This window comes from Arachis hypogaea, chromosome 20 (genome assembly GCF_003086295.3).
Source record: "Arachis hypogaea cultivar Tifrunner chromosome 20, arahy.Tifrunner.gnm2.J5K5, whole genome shotgun sequence".
NCBI classification, from domain to species: domain Eukaryota; kingdom Viridiplantae; phylum Streptophyta; class Magnoliopsida; order Fabales; family Fabaceae; genus Arachis; species Arachis hypogaea.
In genome coordinates, this window is record NC_092055.1 from 129,861,347 (window position 1) to 129,879,379 (window position 18,033).

An 18,033-nucleotide genomic window follows, 5' to 3' on the forward strand; every position below is an offset into this window, starting at 1 on the left:
ACTGAGATGAATAAAACCTTGGCCAAGGGAATTGAATGAATGAAGAAATGAGTTTCTTAGGTCATTCACAGTTCATTATAATAATGGTAACAAGTTAGAGTTTGACAATTAAACCATACTCTAAGGGTTAACTAAGAGCTGGAAAGATGGAAGGAATTATACTTTGTTCTTCTAAGGTTCTTAGTAAAAATATATTACTTCATACTATCGGGTCGTTGAGGAGTGTTGCTAGACGCCAACCTTGATTAGTAAATTTAGTATGACTAATTTACTACCCGCTTAGTATTGAACCTATGGGGTCACACACTAACGAGTGTTCTAATCTTTGCTGTAGAATTATTTAATTATTAATTTGATTTGATTAAATAAATAATTATATTAATTCAAATGGAATATTATTATATTTTTTGCTAGCACCAAGAATATAATAATAGTATGATAATTGAGAATATTATATGAGATTTGAGAATAATTAGTTATTCTATTTCTAAACTTGAATTCTAAATTTGGATGAGATCCTAACTGATTATGTTTCAAATTGAGTTATGATATGATTCATAAATTTGAAAGATTCAAGTTTAAAATAACAAGATATGATTTAAATTTGAATTGAGAATCAAATTTAAAATCAGTAACAAATCTCATACTATATATATGTATGCCAAGAGTAGAAGAACGTGAACATAAGAGAATAACAAGAGTTTTATTCTTTTACCTCTACAAACATAAACGTATGTGAGCCTAATTCTTGGAGAAGAATTTTATGGCGTGCAAAGAGTTGCAAGAGATTTCTCAATTTAGATCAGATATCCATTGGTCAAAGAGTTGACAGCAAAGGTTGGTCTCGATGTGGATACGCATAGTGCCTTCGTACCATCGAAGGAGAAAAAGATTTTTACTAGCGTACACAGGTATTTAGATCTGATCTAAAATATAAATTGTTTATTGGAATAAAGTTTAAGCACAAAATAGATCTTTAGGATTACTTTATGAACACATGGTAATCCTTCAGTTAAAATAATAAATGCAGTCAAAAGATAAAAATATTGGTGCAAGGATTTATTTTTATTATAAAATAAAAAATATTTTATTTCTAAAAAAAATAAAAAGATATTATTGACTGAGATTTACTTTTTTTTTTGTTTCGTAACTGCAACTTTTTTTTTTTTTTGCAATTTACTTAGTAATTAAACAAATTATGTGTCTCGTAGTCCAATTAGATATATTTTCATACTATTTAAATTCTATTGATATATTTTTATTTTTTAAATTAATCCAATTTTATTCAAGTAATTTAAAATTTTTAATTTAGATAATTTGGCTTACCCTAACTCTTTCGACCCTTCTTTTCACATAGTTATTATTATTATTATTATTATTATTATTATTATTATTAATAAACAGGGACTAAGTATTCCAATCCATTTATTTTGTAAAAATAATCCAATTGCAAAAAAAATTACTGGCCTGAAATAAAAAGTTCAAAAATTTAATTATAATTATTAACACAAAATAATATTTATCTGATTAATGCTCTTTTATCTGTCACATCTTGCAGTTTTTACTTCTAGTCAGGATTGTCATTCTTTGACAAACTACTTATTAACACTAATTCAGCCTGTTTATCCACATTTTTTCAACAAATAAAAAAAATTATTCCTTTCATTATCGTAGCACTACCCACTAGATTAATCCATAATAACACAAACAAAACATATATATATATATATATAAAATATAGAAGGAGGAGAGAAAAGTATATATTATTGAAGAATAAAGTTGGATTATTGATTTCAAACTCTAATATTTTTTAATTATTTTTTTAAATATATTTTTATATATGAGTGTATTTCTTACTAAAAGCTTTATATAAAAAACTCTATACGTGAGCTCTTCTTTGATGGAGTAAAAAATGAATTAATTTTCAACTCTTAACATGCATCTATTTGAAGAAAATGTGATTGTGCTAGTTAAAATTTTTTGAATTTTTGCAAAATCTGATTGTAATTTTCATTTGATAAATTGATAAAAATTATGGGTCATTGTTGATTTTCTGTATGTTTTTTTCGCTTTCTAATCCAAATCAAGTGTATCCATGATATGAGTTAGTATTTGAATTTATGCATGCTTAAACTTTTTTAATTGATTTTACCTTTAATATAATCTGAAATTTACATAAATATCACTCTATTTATTTAATGATATTAGTTAATAATAATGTTCCTGTCCAGTAATCTGAGCTGAGGTATAACTCATTCTAGTGTCGAGGTATAATTCCTTCTTCCGTGTGTATGGAATTTTCTGTCCTAAGAGCCTAGATGCCGAGCTATACTTCAGTCGTCGAGGAACACCGGAGGAGGTTGGGACCTGCAAAGAGACTCCAACGCTCAAGTAAGAAAAAATATAAGATGAGGTATATGTTATTCAGAGTGAATAGCGTACCTTAAGACGTAGTTAGGGTTTTGTATTTATAGAGATGTTGTGTTATAGGCGGTTACTTAGCATGCCTAGTATTACGGAGCTGTTAAGGAGGTCAGTCTGATTTTGTGGTAACTGCTCCTGAATATATTCAGATGATTCTATTATAGCCGAGATTCTCTCTAATTGAAGATAAGTCACCTTTATTGTCTCATTTGGATTCTGAATTATAAGTATAATTAGGCCGAGCTATAGCTAACGGATCGAGGTAAATTCAGGCCGAGTTATAACTAATAGATCAATGGACAGATTTGGGCTAAGGTATAGGTTTCATTGGCCGAGTTATAGGTAATGGATCAAGACTTGTTCTCTGAGTAACAGGTGGCAGTTACCGAGTAATACGGAACGGACCAGACCGTAACGGCCGAGTTTGAAGTATAACGACCGAGTTTGAAGTATAACGACCGAGTTTGAAGTATAACGACCGAGTTATGTGTTGGTAATTTGTGAGTTGTGAAAATCGCCGTCTTGACCTAATATCCGAGTTATAGCTTGAAGCCACCGAGTTATAATGACTAGATCACAGCCCGCAAGCTTGACCTATTTATTTTTAAGAGAAGCAGGTTGAGCTTTTATGAAAATTGAGTTTTCACTCGGTAGGATATCGAAGAGATGCGGTTGTGTTATATTTCGGAGATATGAGGATTAGCCCCCAAGATCAACTTGATAATCTTGAAAATAAAATTGGACAAGCTTGTCATTGGGAAATGTGTTACTTATTTGAATATAATTTTGAACGAGCTTATAGGTCATTGTTTGTTGGACTGACGCCGACTTATAGGTGTCGGTTTACTTTGACCGATTCAAACTTATAATTATCAGTTTGTTTGAAGTGATTCCGACTTTTAGGTGTCGGTTAGTTTGGGTTGATTCCGAGTTATAGTTGCTGGTTTGTTGCATCGATTCCGACTTATGGTTGCTGGTTTGTTGGGTTGACGTCGACTTATAGGTGTTGGTTTGTTTGGATTGATAGAAAGCCGAGTTTTGTTCTTGAATTGCTTGATAGCCGAGTTTATTCTCGGATTGATGATTGATTTTGAAGTTGAATGATTGCATCAAAGTATCACTTGTGTGAGTTGTACTTGAGATTGAGTATCCGATCTTTATAGTCGGTTATTAGGGATAATTGAACATAATAGATAGGTCGGTATCTTGGGTGTTCAGAAATTGGAGTATAGTTCGGTTTTGATTTGATCGTGTACTGAATGGCTTATAGATCAATTAGGAAGATTAATAGAAAAAATTGAAATTAAAAAAGTAAAGACATTTTATTAATGAAAGAGAGCACATAACTGTGTTTCGACGTATGAACTTAGCTATAATACACCTTTGAGAAAAAGATATTTCCTGTACTTGTTAGAGTATTGCCACAAAATGTATGCATCTCGTCTGATGAGCTTTGGGTGTCTATCACCGCGAGCTTAGCTTCCGAGGTATAGTCGTTATCATTACTAGGATTTTTCTGCTCCTCCTCATTGCCTCGGTTGTTTTGTTTCTGGTTTAACAATTTGGCTATCCGCTAAACTTTTGTTCCCAGCGACTTATTAATAGCTAACAGCTCAGCCTCGGTGGGAGGAGGAGGAGGTGGATTATTTTACTCTTCCACTATTGATTATAACCTGCAAAATAGGATAAATAATTGGGTAGAAAAAATGGTAGTGGAATTAAGTAAACTCGGTCCCCACGGACGGCGCCAAATGTTCCTGTCCAGTAATCTGAGCCGAGATATAACTCCTTCTAGTGCTGAGGTATAACTCCTTCTTCCGTGTATATGGAGTTTTCTGTCCTAACAGCACAGATGCCGAGCTATACTTCAGTCGTCGAGGAACACCGGAGGAGGTTGGGACCTACAAAGAGACTCCAACGCTCAAGTAAGAAAAAATATAAGATGAGGTATATGTTATTCAGAGTGAATAGCGTACCTTAAGACGTAGTTAGGGTTTTGTATTTATAGAGATGTTGTGTTATAGGCGGTTACTTAGCATGCCTAGTTTTACGGAGCTGTTAAGGAGGTCAGTCTGATTTTGTGGTAACTGCTCATGAACATATTCAGATGATTCTATTATAGCCGAGATTCTCTCTAATTGAAGATAAGTCACCTTTATTGTCTCATTTGGATTCTGAATTATAAGTATAATTAGGCCGGGCTATAGCTAACGGATCGAGGTAAATTCGGGCCGAGTTATAAATAATAGATCAATGGACAGATTTGGGCAGAGGTATAGGTTTCATTGGCCGAGTTATAGGTAATGGATCAAGACTTGTTCTCTGAGTAACAGGTGGCAGTTACCGAGTAATACGGAACGGACCAGACCGTAACGGCCGAATTTGAAGTATAACGACCGAGTTATGTGTTGGTAATTTGTGAGTTGTGAAAATCGTAACGTCTTGACCTAATATCCGAGTTATAGCTTGATAAAAATTATGGGTCATTGTTGATTTTCTATATGTTTTTTTCGCTTTCTAATCCAAATCAAGTGTATCATGATATGAGTTAGTATTTGAATTTATGTTTGCTTAAACTTCTTTAATTGATTTTACCTTTTGTTCCTGCCTGGTTGTGGCCGAGTTATATCTCGTTCGGAAGAAGGGGTTGTACGACCTTGTAAATGAACCACGATGTGTCTCGACCACCAAGTGAAACAAGAGAGGGAGCACCTGCAAAAAGCACTCCGACGCTCAAGTCAGTTAATGAGAATTATATGGAGAGTTTTTAGTTTGGAACAATGATCTACCTTTTCAACTCGGATTGTTCTCTTTTATAACTCGGAGACGATAATCGGCCGTTTTCTCCTGAATTGATTATTTTATCGTAACCGACCAAAATCATTTAATGCCATAAGATCGGTGACGTTTAATACGTCGGTTATGAATAGGCCTGCCGAGCTATAACGTATAACGGTCATATCACAGCCCCCAAGCTTAACCTGAGCTTTGAATGAGGCAGGTTGAGCTTTTATTTAGACCGAGTTATAGCTCGGTATGAGGAGCCCCCAGATCAACTTGGCTCATTATTGAAAATAACATGTTTTTTTTTTTTAAACAGAGTATAAATTATTATTTAATTAGAATTGAAAAAGGTATAATGACAGATATTAATGATGGTACTGTTTCCCAATGTGGGGTGCAAGTTCCCAAGCAAACTTGGAACCGTTCGAAGTGATTTTCTTAAGAAATGGTTGTGACTTTAACCTGGCAATTGAAAGGGTTTCATTAACCAAACATTTATTCTCAAACTACACTTTCGCAAAGCAAAGACTTGGCGTTTTAACTGGTGCTGCTCTTCGAAAAGTTTTTAGAATGAGCACAAGAGGTTAGTGACAGCATCCTTTTACCTCTTATGCTTTCTATTTTCTGATTTCTGAGAGAAAGATAAATGGGTGACAAAAAGGCGAAAGCTTCACCAAAGGTTGAGGATGATGGGTCATATGGCTGGGTTGACCCTGATGTGAAGATAAGGGCTTCCCTTTTTATTGACAGAGAAAGTGTGGAGGAGGTTAATTTGTCAAGGATAGTAAGGCCTGATTTTCATATTGAAATGACGCCATGCAGTCGTATGGATCGTGTTTTTCATAGGTAGAAAGATTTTGAAAATTTCTTTATGTATAGCTGTGTTCTTGAGGAATTGTCTGTTAAGTTGCCTTTTACCCAATTTGAGTGTGATGTTTTAAAACAAATGAACTGTGCACCGTCCCAAGTTCATCCTAATGGATGGGCGTTTTTGAAATGTTTTCAAATTCTGACCGAATTTCTGGGGATTGTTCCTGAATTGGAATTGTTTTTTTCACTTTTTCAAGCCAAGGGAGTTTGGAAAGGCCTTTGGGTTAATTTGAACAGCACTCCTGGGTTTTCTGTTTTTAAACTTTATAAATCTTCTTTCAAAGATTTTAAGGAAATGTTTCTTAAGGTAAAATCTGCAGAGGAAGAGTTTCCATTTTACCTAGATGAACATCTCGGAGAAAAATTTCCCCTTTACTGGTGCTGTCAGCCTAATCACATACTGGGTCCCGAGCTTATAACTCCTCGGAACGAATGTATAATAAGCTTTCTGATGGAAATGGTTAATCGGGGTGGCCTAATATCTGTATCGGACTTGCTTCCGTGGGAGGAAGATAGGGCGTCTGTTTTAGATTATTTTGGTGAGGCATAACTGTTGTATTTTGTTTGGTGTTGTAGGGTAATATTTATCTAACTTTTTATGTTATATCCTTTCAGCTGGCAAGTATCCTGGGGTTTCAGCATCAACCCTAAGGTCGCGGTTTAGGATGAAGAACTTTGAAGGGTCTTCGTCAAACTTGGACAAAGTAGATGGCGAGGCTGAAGTCAATCAACCCTTGCCAAAGAAAAAAGGTATTGTTTTCAAGAAGAGTAAGGCTGATTTAATCAATGTAGACGAAGGGCACAACGTGATTCAGCTTAATGAGTTGGCAAATTTTATGGTCAAGCAAGAGAGACTGCACTTTTTTGAAGAAGAGGGTGATGGATCATCAGTCTGGGACAAAAAATTTCCTTTTAATGTAGTTGCTGATGAAATTGTTCAATCTGCTTCGGATATTTCTCGTATTGAGGAAATTGGGGATGTTGGCATAGATCAGTTCATGCAGGTTGGCCTAGTTTTTTTTTTTTTTTTTAATAATGACTAGCAAGATTAATATTATGTTTGGGTTGTAGGTTCTGGGTTTTCGGTTGGCTAGCATAGGCCGAAGCCAAGAAAAAAGACATAGAAAGATTTTGCAGAGTTCTGTGGCAAATGCCGAGCTGAAAGAACAGTTGGAATCCAAAGAGGCTCTTTTGACAAAATTGAAAAAGGAGGTTTCTGATGCAAAAGAAAAACTGAAACTTGAAGAGGAAAAGTGTGAGAAAGGTGCAGAGTTACTAAAAAAGAAGGAAAATGAAATCGCCAATAAGGGCGAGCAACTTGTTGAGATGAACCTAAAGTTAAAACGGATGGAAACTAATCGTGAAGTTGAGATTCTTGATGCTTTTGCCGAGGGCTTTGAACGCGCCCTTATTCAAGCAAAGTTTCTTTGTCCTGAAGGAGATTTTGCAGCTATGGACCCGAGTAAGGTAGTTCGGGATGGGCACTTGGTCGATGATGAAGAGGTTCCAAAGGAAAGGGGTGATAACTTGGCTGATTGATAATGTGCGGTTGTATTTTCGATCTTTTTGATCTTTGTAATGACTAAGTAGTATGAAAAAACTTCTATTTTATTTTGAGTAGGGCATTATGGGGTCCCTTTTAAGAGCTGTTAAAATCAGTGCTTGTTTTGTAACTGATGCGTTTCTGATAAATTTAGGATATATTTGTTTTATCCTTTGCATATCCCTATATTTAGGGTTTGATCACTGATAAGGAGTCATCAGTCCGGATTGCACACGTATTATCGGTGCGGCTTCAGGTTTAAACAGGAATGGTTTACTGCCGTAGGCAATAATCTTTAAGAAGTTCGCGTTAGTATAGAATATATTGACAAAAAATAATTATTACTGGTATGCATAGAATATATTGACAAAAAATAATTATTATTGGTATGCAGCACCTTTACAAATTGAATTAGGGACGCTAGCCTCGTTAAAACCTCCTTGAGCAAAACCTAACTTTAGGAAAAATCTCAAGGTAGGAAAAAGAGTGCCAGCATTCTGCAGTATTAACTATAGTATTGTGTCAAGGAATTAATATTCCAAGTGCTAGGTAGTACCGTACCATCTAATTGCTCCAATTGGTATGCTCCTCTGCCAAGTACCTGATGAATTCGGTAGGGGCCTTCCCATGTCGCTGCAAGTTTTCCGTGAGTAGGTGGTCTCCGTGCTTCCTCAGTTTTCCTCAACACCAGGTCTCCGACATGAAAAGATCTCGGTCTCACCCTTTTATTATGTCGTTGGCCTACTCGCTGTTGTAAGGCTTTATGACGAACAGCCGCTATGTCCCGTACCTCCTCAACTAAATCAAGCTCGGCTCGCCGAGCATGTTCGTGATCTTCTGCTTGTGCTCTGAAGGAGCTTTGTGATATTTCAACTGGTATCATCGCTTCCGATCCATATACCAGACGAAATGGTGTTTCTTTAGTTGTCGAGTGTGGTGAGGTATTATAACCCCATAAAATCTCTGGGACAAGCTCAGCCCATAGTCCTTTAGCGTCATCGAGCTTCTTCCTTAAAGCCTGGAGGACGACCTTGTTTGCAGCTTCGGCTAAGCCGTTTGATTGAGGATGCTCCACTGAGGAGAAATACTGCTTAATCATTAAATTCTGTAAAAAGGTCTTGAAATTATGGTCGGTAAACTGGCGACCGTTATCAGTTATAATGTGACGAGGTATACCAAATCTGCAAATTATCTTTTGCCAAACAAATGATATCATTTGAACTGATGTAATCCTAGCTAGAGGTTGAGCCTCAATCCATTTAGAAAAGTAATCAATTGCGACAACCAAGTATTTTACCTGTCTAGGGGCTGTGGGAAAGGGTCCTAGGATATCCATTCCCCAATGATTAAATGGCCAGCTTACCGTTGACTGATGTAAATCCTCGGCGGGAATGTTAATGATCGGGGCATGTCTCTGGCAGTGGTCGCAGGTTCGGACCTTTTGCCGACTGTCCTCCCATATGGTCGGCCAATAAAAACCAGCACGAAGAATCTTTTGTGCTAGACTTCTGGCTCCTGAATGTATTCCGCAAATGCCTTCATGAACCTCGGCTAAGGCTAGGTCGGCCTCTGTCCTGTCTAAGCATTTCAATAATGGTCGAGAGTAACCTCGCCTATACAATTGGTTATTCAGCAATGTAAAGAAAGATGCTTTTCGTTTGAACTTTTTTATATCTTCCATCTGTTGTGGGAGTTCTCCACTTTTAAGGTACTGAATGTACGGCTTTTGCCAACTAGCTTCGTTGTCTATATGAAAAATGCTAATGATATTTATGCTCGGCTCATGAAGAGTGGATTGTAGTAGTGAGGCAGTGTGTGACTGAGTGGAAGCTAGCTTAGATAATATATCTGCCCTATGATTTTGATCTCTTGCTATATGATGAATTTCAATTTTTGAAAAACGATCCATGAGGTTTTTAACAATGACTACATATTTGGATAAAACTGGATCTTTGGTTTGAAAACTTTGGTTTACTTGTTGAACAACTAACAGAGAATCACAATAAACTTGTAAATTAACAACATGTAGTTCTATTGCTGACCTGAGCCCAGCGAGCAGAGCTTCATATTCGGCTTGATTATTGCTAGCTTTGAATGAAAATCGTAGAGAGTGTTCAATAACAACTCCTTCAGCATTTTCCAAAAGTATCCCTGCTCCAGATCCATGGGGGTTAGAGGCCCCATCAACAAATAACACCCAATTCGCATCCTCTATGTTCGGACTTGGTCCTGTGAACTCGACGATAAAGTCGGCTAGATATTGTGATTTGACAGATCCTCTAGGTTGGTATTGAATATCAAATTCGGAAAGTTCAATGGACCACTTTATCAATCTCCCCGCAAGCTCGGGCTTGGCGAGTATTTGGCGTAAGGGTTGAGAAGTTTTGACATAAATTGTATGGCTTTGAAAGTAGGGGCGGAGCCGTCTTGCAGAAAAAACAAGTGCGTAGGCGAGCTTTTCTAACCTCGGATAGCGAAGCTCGGCATTCTGCAATGATTTGCTTACAAAATAAACTGGCTGTTGTGTTCTCTCTTTTTCTGCAACAAGAACAGAGCTAACTGCTATATCAGTAACCGACAAATACAAATATAATGGTTCACCGATGTTAGGTTTTTGCAAAACAGGTGGTTTAGAAAGAAATTGCTTTAAACTCTTAAATGCCATTTCACAGTTTTCATCCCATTGGAAAGTTGTATTTTTCCGTAAACATCGAAAAAAGCTGAAGGACTTGGACGCTAAGCATGGTAGAAATCTGGATAGTGCTGCCAACGGCCCTGTTAATCGCTGAACCTCTTTAATGTTTGTGGGACTATTCATATCAAGGATTGCCTGACATTTTTCAGGATTTGCTTCAATTCCTCGGCTAGTAAGTATGAAGCCGAGGAATTTTCCTCCCTTAACACCAAAGGCACATTTTTCCGGATTGAGCCTCATGTTATAAGCTCGGATTTGGCCAAATATTTCAGCAAGATCCTCAGTATGGGAGTGGCCGACCTTTGTCTTGGCGACCATATCATCGACATACACCTCAATATTTCGGCCTATATGTTGGTCGAAGACCTTGTTCATTAGTCTCTGGTATGTTGCACCTGCATTCTTTAAGCCAAAAGGCATGACATTATAGCAATAATTACCATATTCAGTAATGAAGGCCGTTTTTTCTTGGTCTGATGGGTGCATAAGGATCTGGTTATAACCAGAGTATGCGTCCATGAAACTCAAGGTGCCATAACCACAAGAGTTATCTACTAGAGTATCAATAGAAGGTAAAGGGTAGGCATCTTTAGGACATGCTTTATTTAAATCAGTAAAGTCGACGCACATGCGCCATTTACCATTATTTTTCTTTACCATGACGACGTTGGCCAGCCAAGTTGTAAACCTGATTTCTCGGATGAAGTTTGCATCGATGAGCTTCTTGGCTTCAGCCATGGACGCGAGTCTTTTCTCAGTTCCGAGATTTCTCTTTTTTTGAGATATTGGTCGGGTTGCCGGGCTTATTGCCAGTTTATGAGTAATAATAGATGGATCAATGCCTGGCATGTCTCCAGATGTCCAAGCAAAAAGATCGGCGTTCTCCTGCAAAAAACGGATGAGCTTCTCCCTTTCTTTGTCTTTTACGGAGGTTCCTATAAAAGTGAATTTCATTGGGTCATCAATTAACATAAGCTTTGTTAGCTCTTCGTTTGGCAGAGGGCGATCTTGAAAGTCGGCTCTAGGGTCAAGCTCGGCTAGTATTGGTTGTTCGGCATTGATGGAGTTTATACGTCGCTCGCAACTCCTCTTGATAGGTTTTAGGCTTGTATTATAACAATACCGAGCTTCTTGCAAGTCACCATGGACGGTGGCCATGATATTTTCCTGCACAGGAAACTTGACACAGAGATGAACAGTGGATACAATTGCAGTAAATCTATTTAAAAAAGGTCTTCCTAAGATGAGGTTATAGGGGCTGAAACAGTCAACAACAAGATACTGGATGTCATGTGTTTTAGATAGAGGCTGCTCACCGAGTGTGGTTTGTAACCACACTGAACCCATCACTGGAACGCGTTCCCCGGAAAAACCGACCAAATCACCTACAGATGGTTGCAAAATATTAGTACTTAATTTCATTTTTTCAAATGTAGTAAAAAATAACACATCAGCACTGCTGCCTGGGTCTAGCAGCACTTTCCGAACTATTAAGTCGCCCAGCTGTAGAGAGATGACAACAGGGTCATCCAGATTAGTATCTTTGCAATTAAAGTCGGTCGGGCAGAATGTCATCTCCGGAATCTCCTGCACTGGCTGAGGATTGTTGGAGGTATCTGCCAGTGCCAACATGGCCCTGTATGTCCGCTTTCTTGCAGAACTTGTTTTTCCACCTCCGGCATAACCTCCCGAGATGCAATTGATTATGCCCCTAGGTTGAGCAGGGGCCTTTTCTTTGTCTTCTGATGATGATGATGATGGTCCTGCAGGGGGTGGATTTGAAGTGGGAACGGATCTTTTCTGCATATGACCTGAGATAAATTTATTAAGATGTCCTTGTCTTGCTAAACGCTCCAGAAGGTCTTTAGCGATCACACATTCGTCGGTTGTGTGACCATACTTCTGATGGAATGTGCAATACTTGGATTTGTCTATATTCTTCGGCTCGGGATAACTGCCAGCTTTACGAGGAGGTTTAATCAACTTGGAATTCAAAATTTCTTTAATAATATCATCTCTCTTCGCGTTAAACTGAGTGTACGTCTCATAGCGAGGAGTCGGTCTGAAAGTCTTCTTATTGTCCCGAGGCTTATCGTCTTCCTTGATAGCTGCCGACCTTTCCACTTTGCGAGCTTGGCGAAGCTCTTCGATGTCTATTTGTCCTTTTGCCTTTTCTCTAAACTCGGCTAAAGTCTTCGGCTTGGCTACTGCGATGGCTTCTTGAAATTTCCCTGGTCGAAGGCCACTTTTGATGGCATGAAGATGTACTTCGGGATGAAGGTCGGGAATGCGCATGGCTATCTTTGTAAAACGGGTGATGTAGTCCTTCAGGCTTTCCTGAGGACCTTGTTTTACAGTCGTCAGGTAGTCGGAATCATGCAAATATATTGCTGACGCCGCAAAATGATCTTCAAATTGCTTTGCTAACTCTTGGAAACGTGAAATTGAATTTGCAGGCAAAGAGCAAAACCAGTCAAGTGCAGGACCATCTAAAAAGGAGGGAAAACAACGACATAAAATAGGGTCGGATGCACCGTTAACGATCATGATAGATCGAAATTTTTTTATATGCTGCTTTGGGTCTCCTAAGCCGTCATACGGAGTTAAAGTCGTGGGCAATGTAAATTGCCGAGGCAGTTGAAAATTCATGATATCAGCTGTGAAAGGTCCTGCCGAGTTGTCAGGCTCTTCTTCCTCGTCTTCCGGCAAGGCTTCATTGTTTTGAGGATTCCTTCCATCATCATCCTAGGGGGTCTCCGAAACGTGGGTCGGTTGAGATTGATGTTCGTCATTGGCGTTTCCTCCATGACGGTTGTCGTTGTGCTCAAGTCGGGCGTTGGCTATTTGCCGAATTTGTTGCTGCATTCTTTGATTCTCCTCCGCCATACGTTGATTTGCCTCTGCCATGCGTTGATTTGCCTGCTGAAGCTCAGTTACCATCCGAAGTAGCTCGGACGGCGTGGGGGGAGGTGCATCAGCCATTCACAGATGTTAGGGTATTTGGGACCTGTAAGGAAAATTTTCTAAACCATCGGCCCCACGGTGGGCGCCAAATGTTCCTGCCTGGTTGTGGCCGAGTTATATCTCGTTCGGAAGAAGGGGTTGTACGACCTTGTAAATGAACCACGATGTGTCTCGACCACCAAGTGAAACAAGAGGGGGAGCACCTGCAAAAAGCACTCCGACGCTCAAGTCAGTTAATGAGAATTATATGGAGAGTTTTTAGTTTGGAACAATGATCTACCTTTTCAACTCGGATTGTTCTCTTTTATAACTCGGAGACGATAATCGGCCGTTTTCTCCTGAATTGATTATTTTATCGTAACCGACCAAAATCATTTAATGGCATAAGATCGGTGACGTTTAATACGTCGGTTATGAATAGACCTGCTGAGCTATAACGTATAACGGTCATATCACCTTTAATATAATCTGAAATTTACATAAATATCACTCTTTATTTATCTAATAATATTAGTTAATAATAAATTAATTTAGATATTTTTGTTAAATTTTTACTAAATAAATTCATAAACTATAATAAAAAATAACAAAATATAATTCTAATTAAAAAATTATTAATTTTCTAATATTATTTATATAAAAATTAATCACATTAAATTAATTATTATGTATTTATGTATAAATATATATTATTTTATTTATTGTTAATATATATTTTATATAAATAACTAATTTTTTAAGTGTATACATACTATGTTGTTAGTTTAGTTATGAATCATATATTCGCTTTTTATTTTTAATATGAAGGAGAGGATGGTGTGTTGCAGCGTTATGGAGAGCATAGAAGCTTCACCTGCATGTGGTGTCAGGGGAGCACAACTCGGACCGAAGAAGTTGGAGAGAAAAACACGAACGGTCCGTTTTTATTTTATAAAAAATAAAAAATAATAAAAAACTCTAATCGGAGGGTCCGTTTTCCTTTTACAAAAAAAAAAAACTAATCGGACGGTCCGATTAGTTAACCGTAAAATTCAAATTTTTTCGTCCTCACAACTCGGACCATTCAATTTGGTAACCCAATTTTTTTAACAAAATTCAAATGGTCCGATTTCTTGCACCATCAGCCAAAAACTGTCTCACATCCATATATAACACCTCCATCATTTATATCAATACATAACACACACGTAAGACATATCTAAATTAATCAACCTCATATATTGATGCATGCCTTACCACAAAATAAATAGAATAAAAGTTTAACCTGATAATTAAAATTATCGCACAAGATATTCCTCCATTTTCAAGAGCGTACAGGGAATGAGGAAAACTTAAAACATCACTTAAAATAAAATAAAATAAAATATACTGAAATAGGTTATTAAAAAATTGTACTGGACACTTTTGTTTTTAACTAAATTTTGTTGAGTAAATGGTTAAATTTATTTTAAAAGATTATTTATTTTTTAAATTAATTTTTAAAAAATTTTTTAATCAAATTTATTTTGTAAAAATTTTAAATTAGTTATATTAGTTCTTTTGTCATTTTTGTTATTGATGTGACATGTTAAGTGACACTATATTAATTGTAATATACTCTTAGGTATTCTAATTGATTATTTACATGTTAAGTTTATGCAATTAGGTTAAATCAACTCCAAATTGAACAAGACTTTTGAGATATTGAAATCTTTTAAATTAGAATTGATTTGGTCTAATTTCATAAATTTATCATGTTAATACCTAATTAGGATTGTTCCATGGTTGTTGTGACATTACTTAAAGTGTCATATCAGCAAACTTTAATGCCATGAGGCATGAGTAATAAAAGTGACGAAAGAATTAATGTGACCAACTCATGACGAATTTGATTAAAAAATTCTTTTAAAAACTAATTTAAAAAATGAGTAATATTTCAAGAATAAATTTGATCATTTATTTAAATTTTATTGTATTTGAGGTCCTAAAATTATTACCAGAGGAACCTATTCGTATTAGTTACGTTAATAAAATTTGAGAACCTCAAATGTAATAAAATTTAATTGGAAATGAAAATGTTTGTTTGAGAATTTTTGGAAATTTATTTGAGTACATACTCCATAAAAAAGAGAGAATTCATTTTCCATTTTCCCTTCAACGGCTATGATGTAGCCGTTAGGAATCAATGGTTGGTAGCCGTCAAGGTCTACAGGTAGACCTCTTTTCCGTACATACAATTTACGTGAAACCCGTAAACCCTTCCTTTTCTAAACCCCTCTTTTAGGGTTTTAGAACTCACCTCGCCACTCTTCAGCACAAGAGAATCCACCACAGCCAGGAAAGGAACGTGAGTTAATCTTTCTTTTCTTTTTCTCTCTTCTGTTGATTCCTTTTGCTATTTATTTATGATTATTTTGTGGTGAATTGGTGATCTTGATATATAAGAACACTTCTTTACGCCTGAACCAAAATCAGACGAAATTTAGGTTAGAATGGTCCAATTTTTCATATTTTTGTTAGGTGGAGGTTAATTAACGGTTTCTGTGAAATATGTTTGCTTGTTTGGGTAAAGAATAAGCTGAATGTTAGGTTAAATGGAAAACCTTTTGTACTGATTCATTGTTTGATGAATTTGTTACTCTGGTTTATGTGGGATGGATTCAATGGTGCATTTTTTGAGTAATGTGATTTACATAATGTAGCTTCAGTGATTACAATTTCTGATTTTCCTTCTGGCTGCAGAATGGCTTTCCTCAGTAGAGCTGGAAATATACTAAGGCAAGTGACAAGTAGGAAGATCAGTTCGGATTTATGTGAAATCCCGTCTGTTTTCCGGTCTGTACGGTGCATGTCAAATGCTCCAAGTACAAAGCTGTTTATAGGAGGTGCGCCGTTGTAGGATTACCTGAGTTGCATCCATGAACTGGCATACTTTTTCACCTTTAGTTGATAATAACAATTATGCAATGAACATGGTTGTGTTTATCCATTGCAGGTGTTTCGTATTCCACTGATGAGCAAAGTTTGAGGGAGGTTTTTGGGAAATATGGTGATGTTGTTGATGGTAAATAGTTGGATTCTCTTATTGCTATTTTTTTGTTGGTTTGGGATTAGTTTCAAGTTAGTGATTCAATGTTAATTGCTGTTTTATCTTGTGATTTTTGTAGCAAGGATAATTGTGGACCGTGATTCTGGCAGATCCAGAGGATTTGGGTTTATTACTTACAGTTCGGTTGAGGAGGCGTCAAGTGCCATTCAGGCCTTAGATGGGCAGGTATGCAGATTTGCTGCTTCTATGGTGTTAGTAATCATGTCATTGATACATTTCTGGAGCTACATAGTTTCGTGTTTAAATCTGTTGAAGTATGGATGCTATACTTGTCAAGCAAATTTTGTGTAATTATATGTAGGTAATTTTTTTAAACATTATTTTTTGAATTTGTGCCATAGATATTTCATGTGTGTCAGTTTCAGGGATGTAGAACACTTCTACTTCTTGTGTTTTATGTGTAAATTTCTCAACAACTTATCTTTGATCCTAGCAAGACATCTTCTTCCAGTGATGCTTTGTATCTTGTAGTTTATATTTTCCGGTGCTACATCGACACTTCATGATTTTCTAATTTTGCAAATATGATGCCCAACATCAATAATACCCAATGACTGTAAGGACTTTTTCAGGATCTACATGGTCGCCGAGTTAAGGTAAATTTTGCAAGCGAAAGACCTCGTGGATTTCAAGGTGGTGGTTTCGGTGGCTCTTTTGACAATGCTCCCTATGGTAACTCTCCATATGGTGCCAGTTTAGGTGGTGGTGGCAGCTATGGTGGTGCATATGGTGCCAATGTTGCTGGAGGTTATGGTAACGGAAGCAGTGGATATGGCGGAGACAGCTATGGATCAGGTGGTAATTTTGCAGGCAGTGTCTCTGGCGATAACTATGCTGCTGATAACAGTTTTGGAACTGGAACAGCTGGTAGCAATTACAGTGGAAATGGGATGAAGCATGCAAATGACAGTAGCTTCCCAAGTGGAAACACTTACAACAGTGAGAGTAGCGGAGGTTATGGTGGAGGAAATGATATTGGTACTTATGGTAATGCTGCTGCTAGTGGTGGAGGCTATGGTGGCTATGTCCCGGCTTCTGGATTTGACAGGAGCAATAATTACAACACTTCTGCTGGATTTCCTAACAGTGATAACTATGCCAACGCTGCTGGTGGTGGTGGAAACAGTTTCCCCAGTAGTCAATACAATGGAAGTGCCATGGCCGGGTATGGCAGTGGTGGTGTGGGTTCTGGCAGCAGTTTTGCCAGTGGATATGGAGCAACGGGACATGGTAGCACTAATGAATGCAATAACGATCAAGGAACTACTGTGGATGATTTTGGAGGCTCCATGGAATCAAATTTCAAGGGTAACTATGAGGAATCCGGTGCTTATGCAAAACGGGCTTGATTTGAATTTAAAGAGTGCTTAGGTTTCTAGTGCTCTGTTTCATAACCCTCTGCTAAAATTTCAATTTTTGTTGCTTGGTGGTTTTTCTATTGGGTCCTAAGTATTTGATTGAAAATTTATTAGGGGCAAATTTGGCGTTAAAAAAAAGACAAGCAGGTATTCAAACATTTTGCGTCAATGAAGGGTCTAGGAAAGTATATCAAAGGCAAATTTATTTAGCTATATTTAAAGACATCACAATTTTATCAAGACAGTATCAATTACAAGTCACTATGCACAAAATTATTACTTATTTTTCTTGTATTTGCAGTAATTA

General features: G+C 37.0%; 1 protein-coding gene across 1 annotated transcript; it reads left to right on the forward strand.

Moving 5' to 3' along the window:
* Window positions 1-15,389: 15,389 nt before the first annotated feature.
* On the forward strand, window positions 15,390-18,009 carry LOC112782594 (uncharacterized). Its single transcript, XM_025825060.3, has 5 exons — window positions 15,390-15,606; window positions 16,002-16,144; window positions 16,255-16,323; window positions 16,427-16,533; window positions 16,941-18,009. The coding sequence occupies exons 2-5, from the start codon at window positions 16,003-16,005 to the stop codon at window positions 17,715-17,717; spliced, it is 1,095 nt and encodes a 364-aa protein (XP_025680845.1). The 5' UTR covers window positions 15,390-15,606; window position 16,002; the 3' UTR covers window positions 17,718-18,009.
* The last annotated feature ends 24 nt before the right edge of the window (window positions 18,010-18,033 follow it).

What these genes read in the sequence shown, in the direction of transcription:
- LOC112782594 (XM_025825060.3), top strand. Translation starts at nt 16,003, where the DNA reads ATGGCTTTCCTCAGTAGAGCTGGAAATATACTAAGGCAAGTGACAAGT. An exon ending in ATATGGTGATGTTGTTGATG is followed by an intron (nt 16,324 to 16,426) that starts GTAAATAGTTGG and finishes TGATTTTTGTAG; the next exon opens with CAAGGATAATTGTGGACCGT. An exon ending in TTCAGGCCTTAGATGGGCAG is followed by an intron (nt 16,534 to 16,940) that starts GTATGCAGATTT and finishes GGACTTTTTCAG; the next exon opens with GATCTACATGGTCGCCGAGT.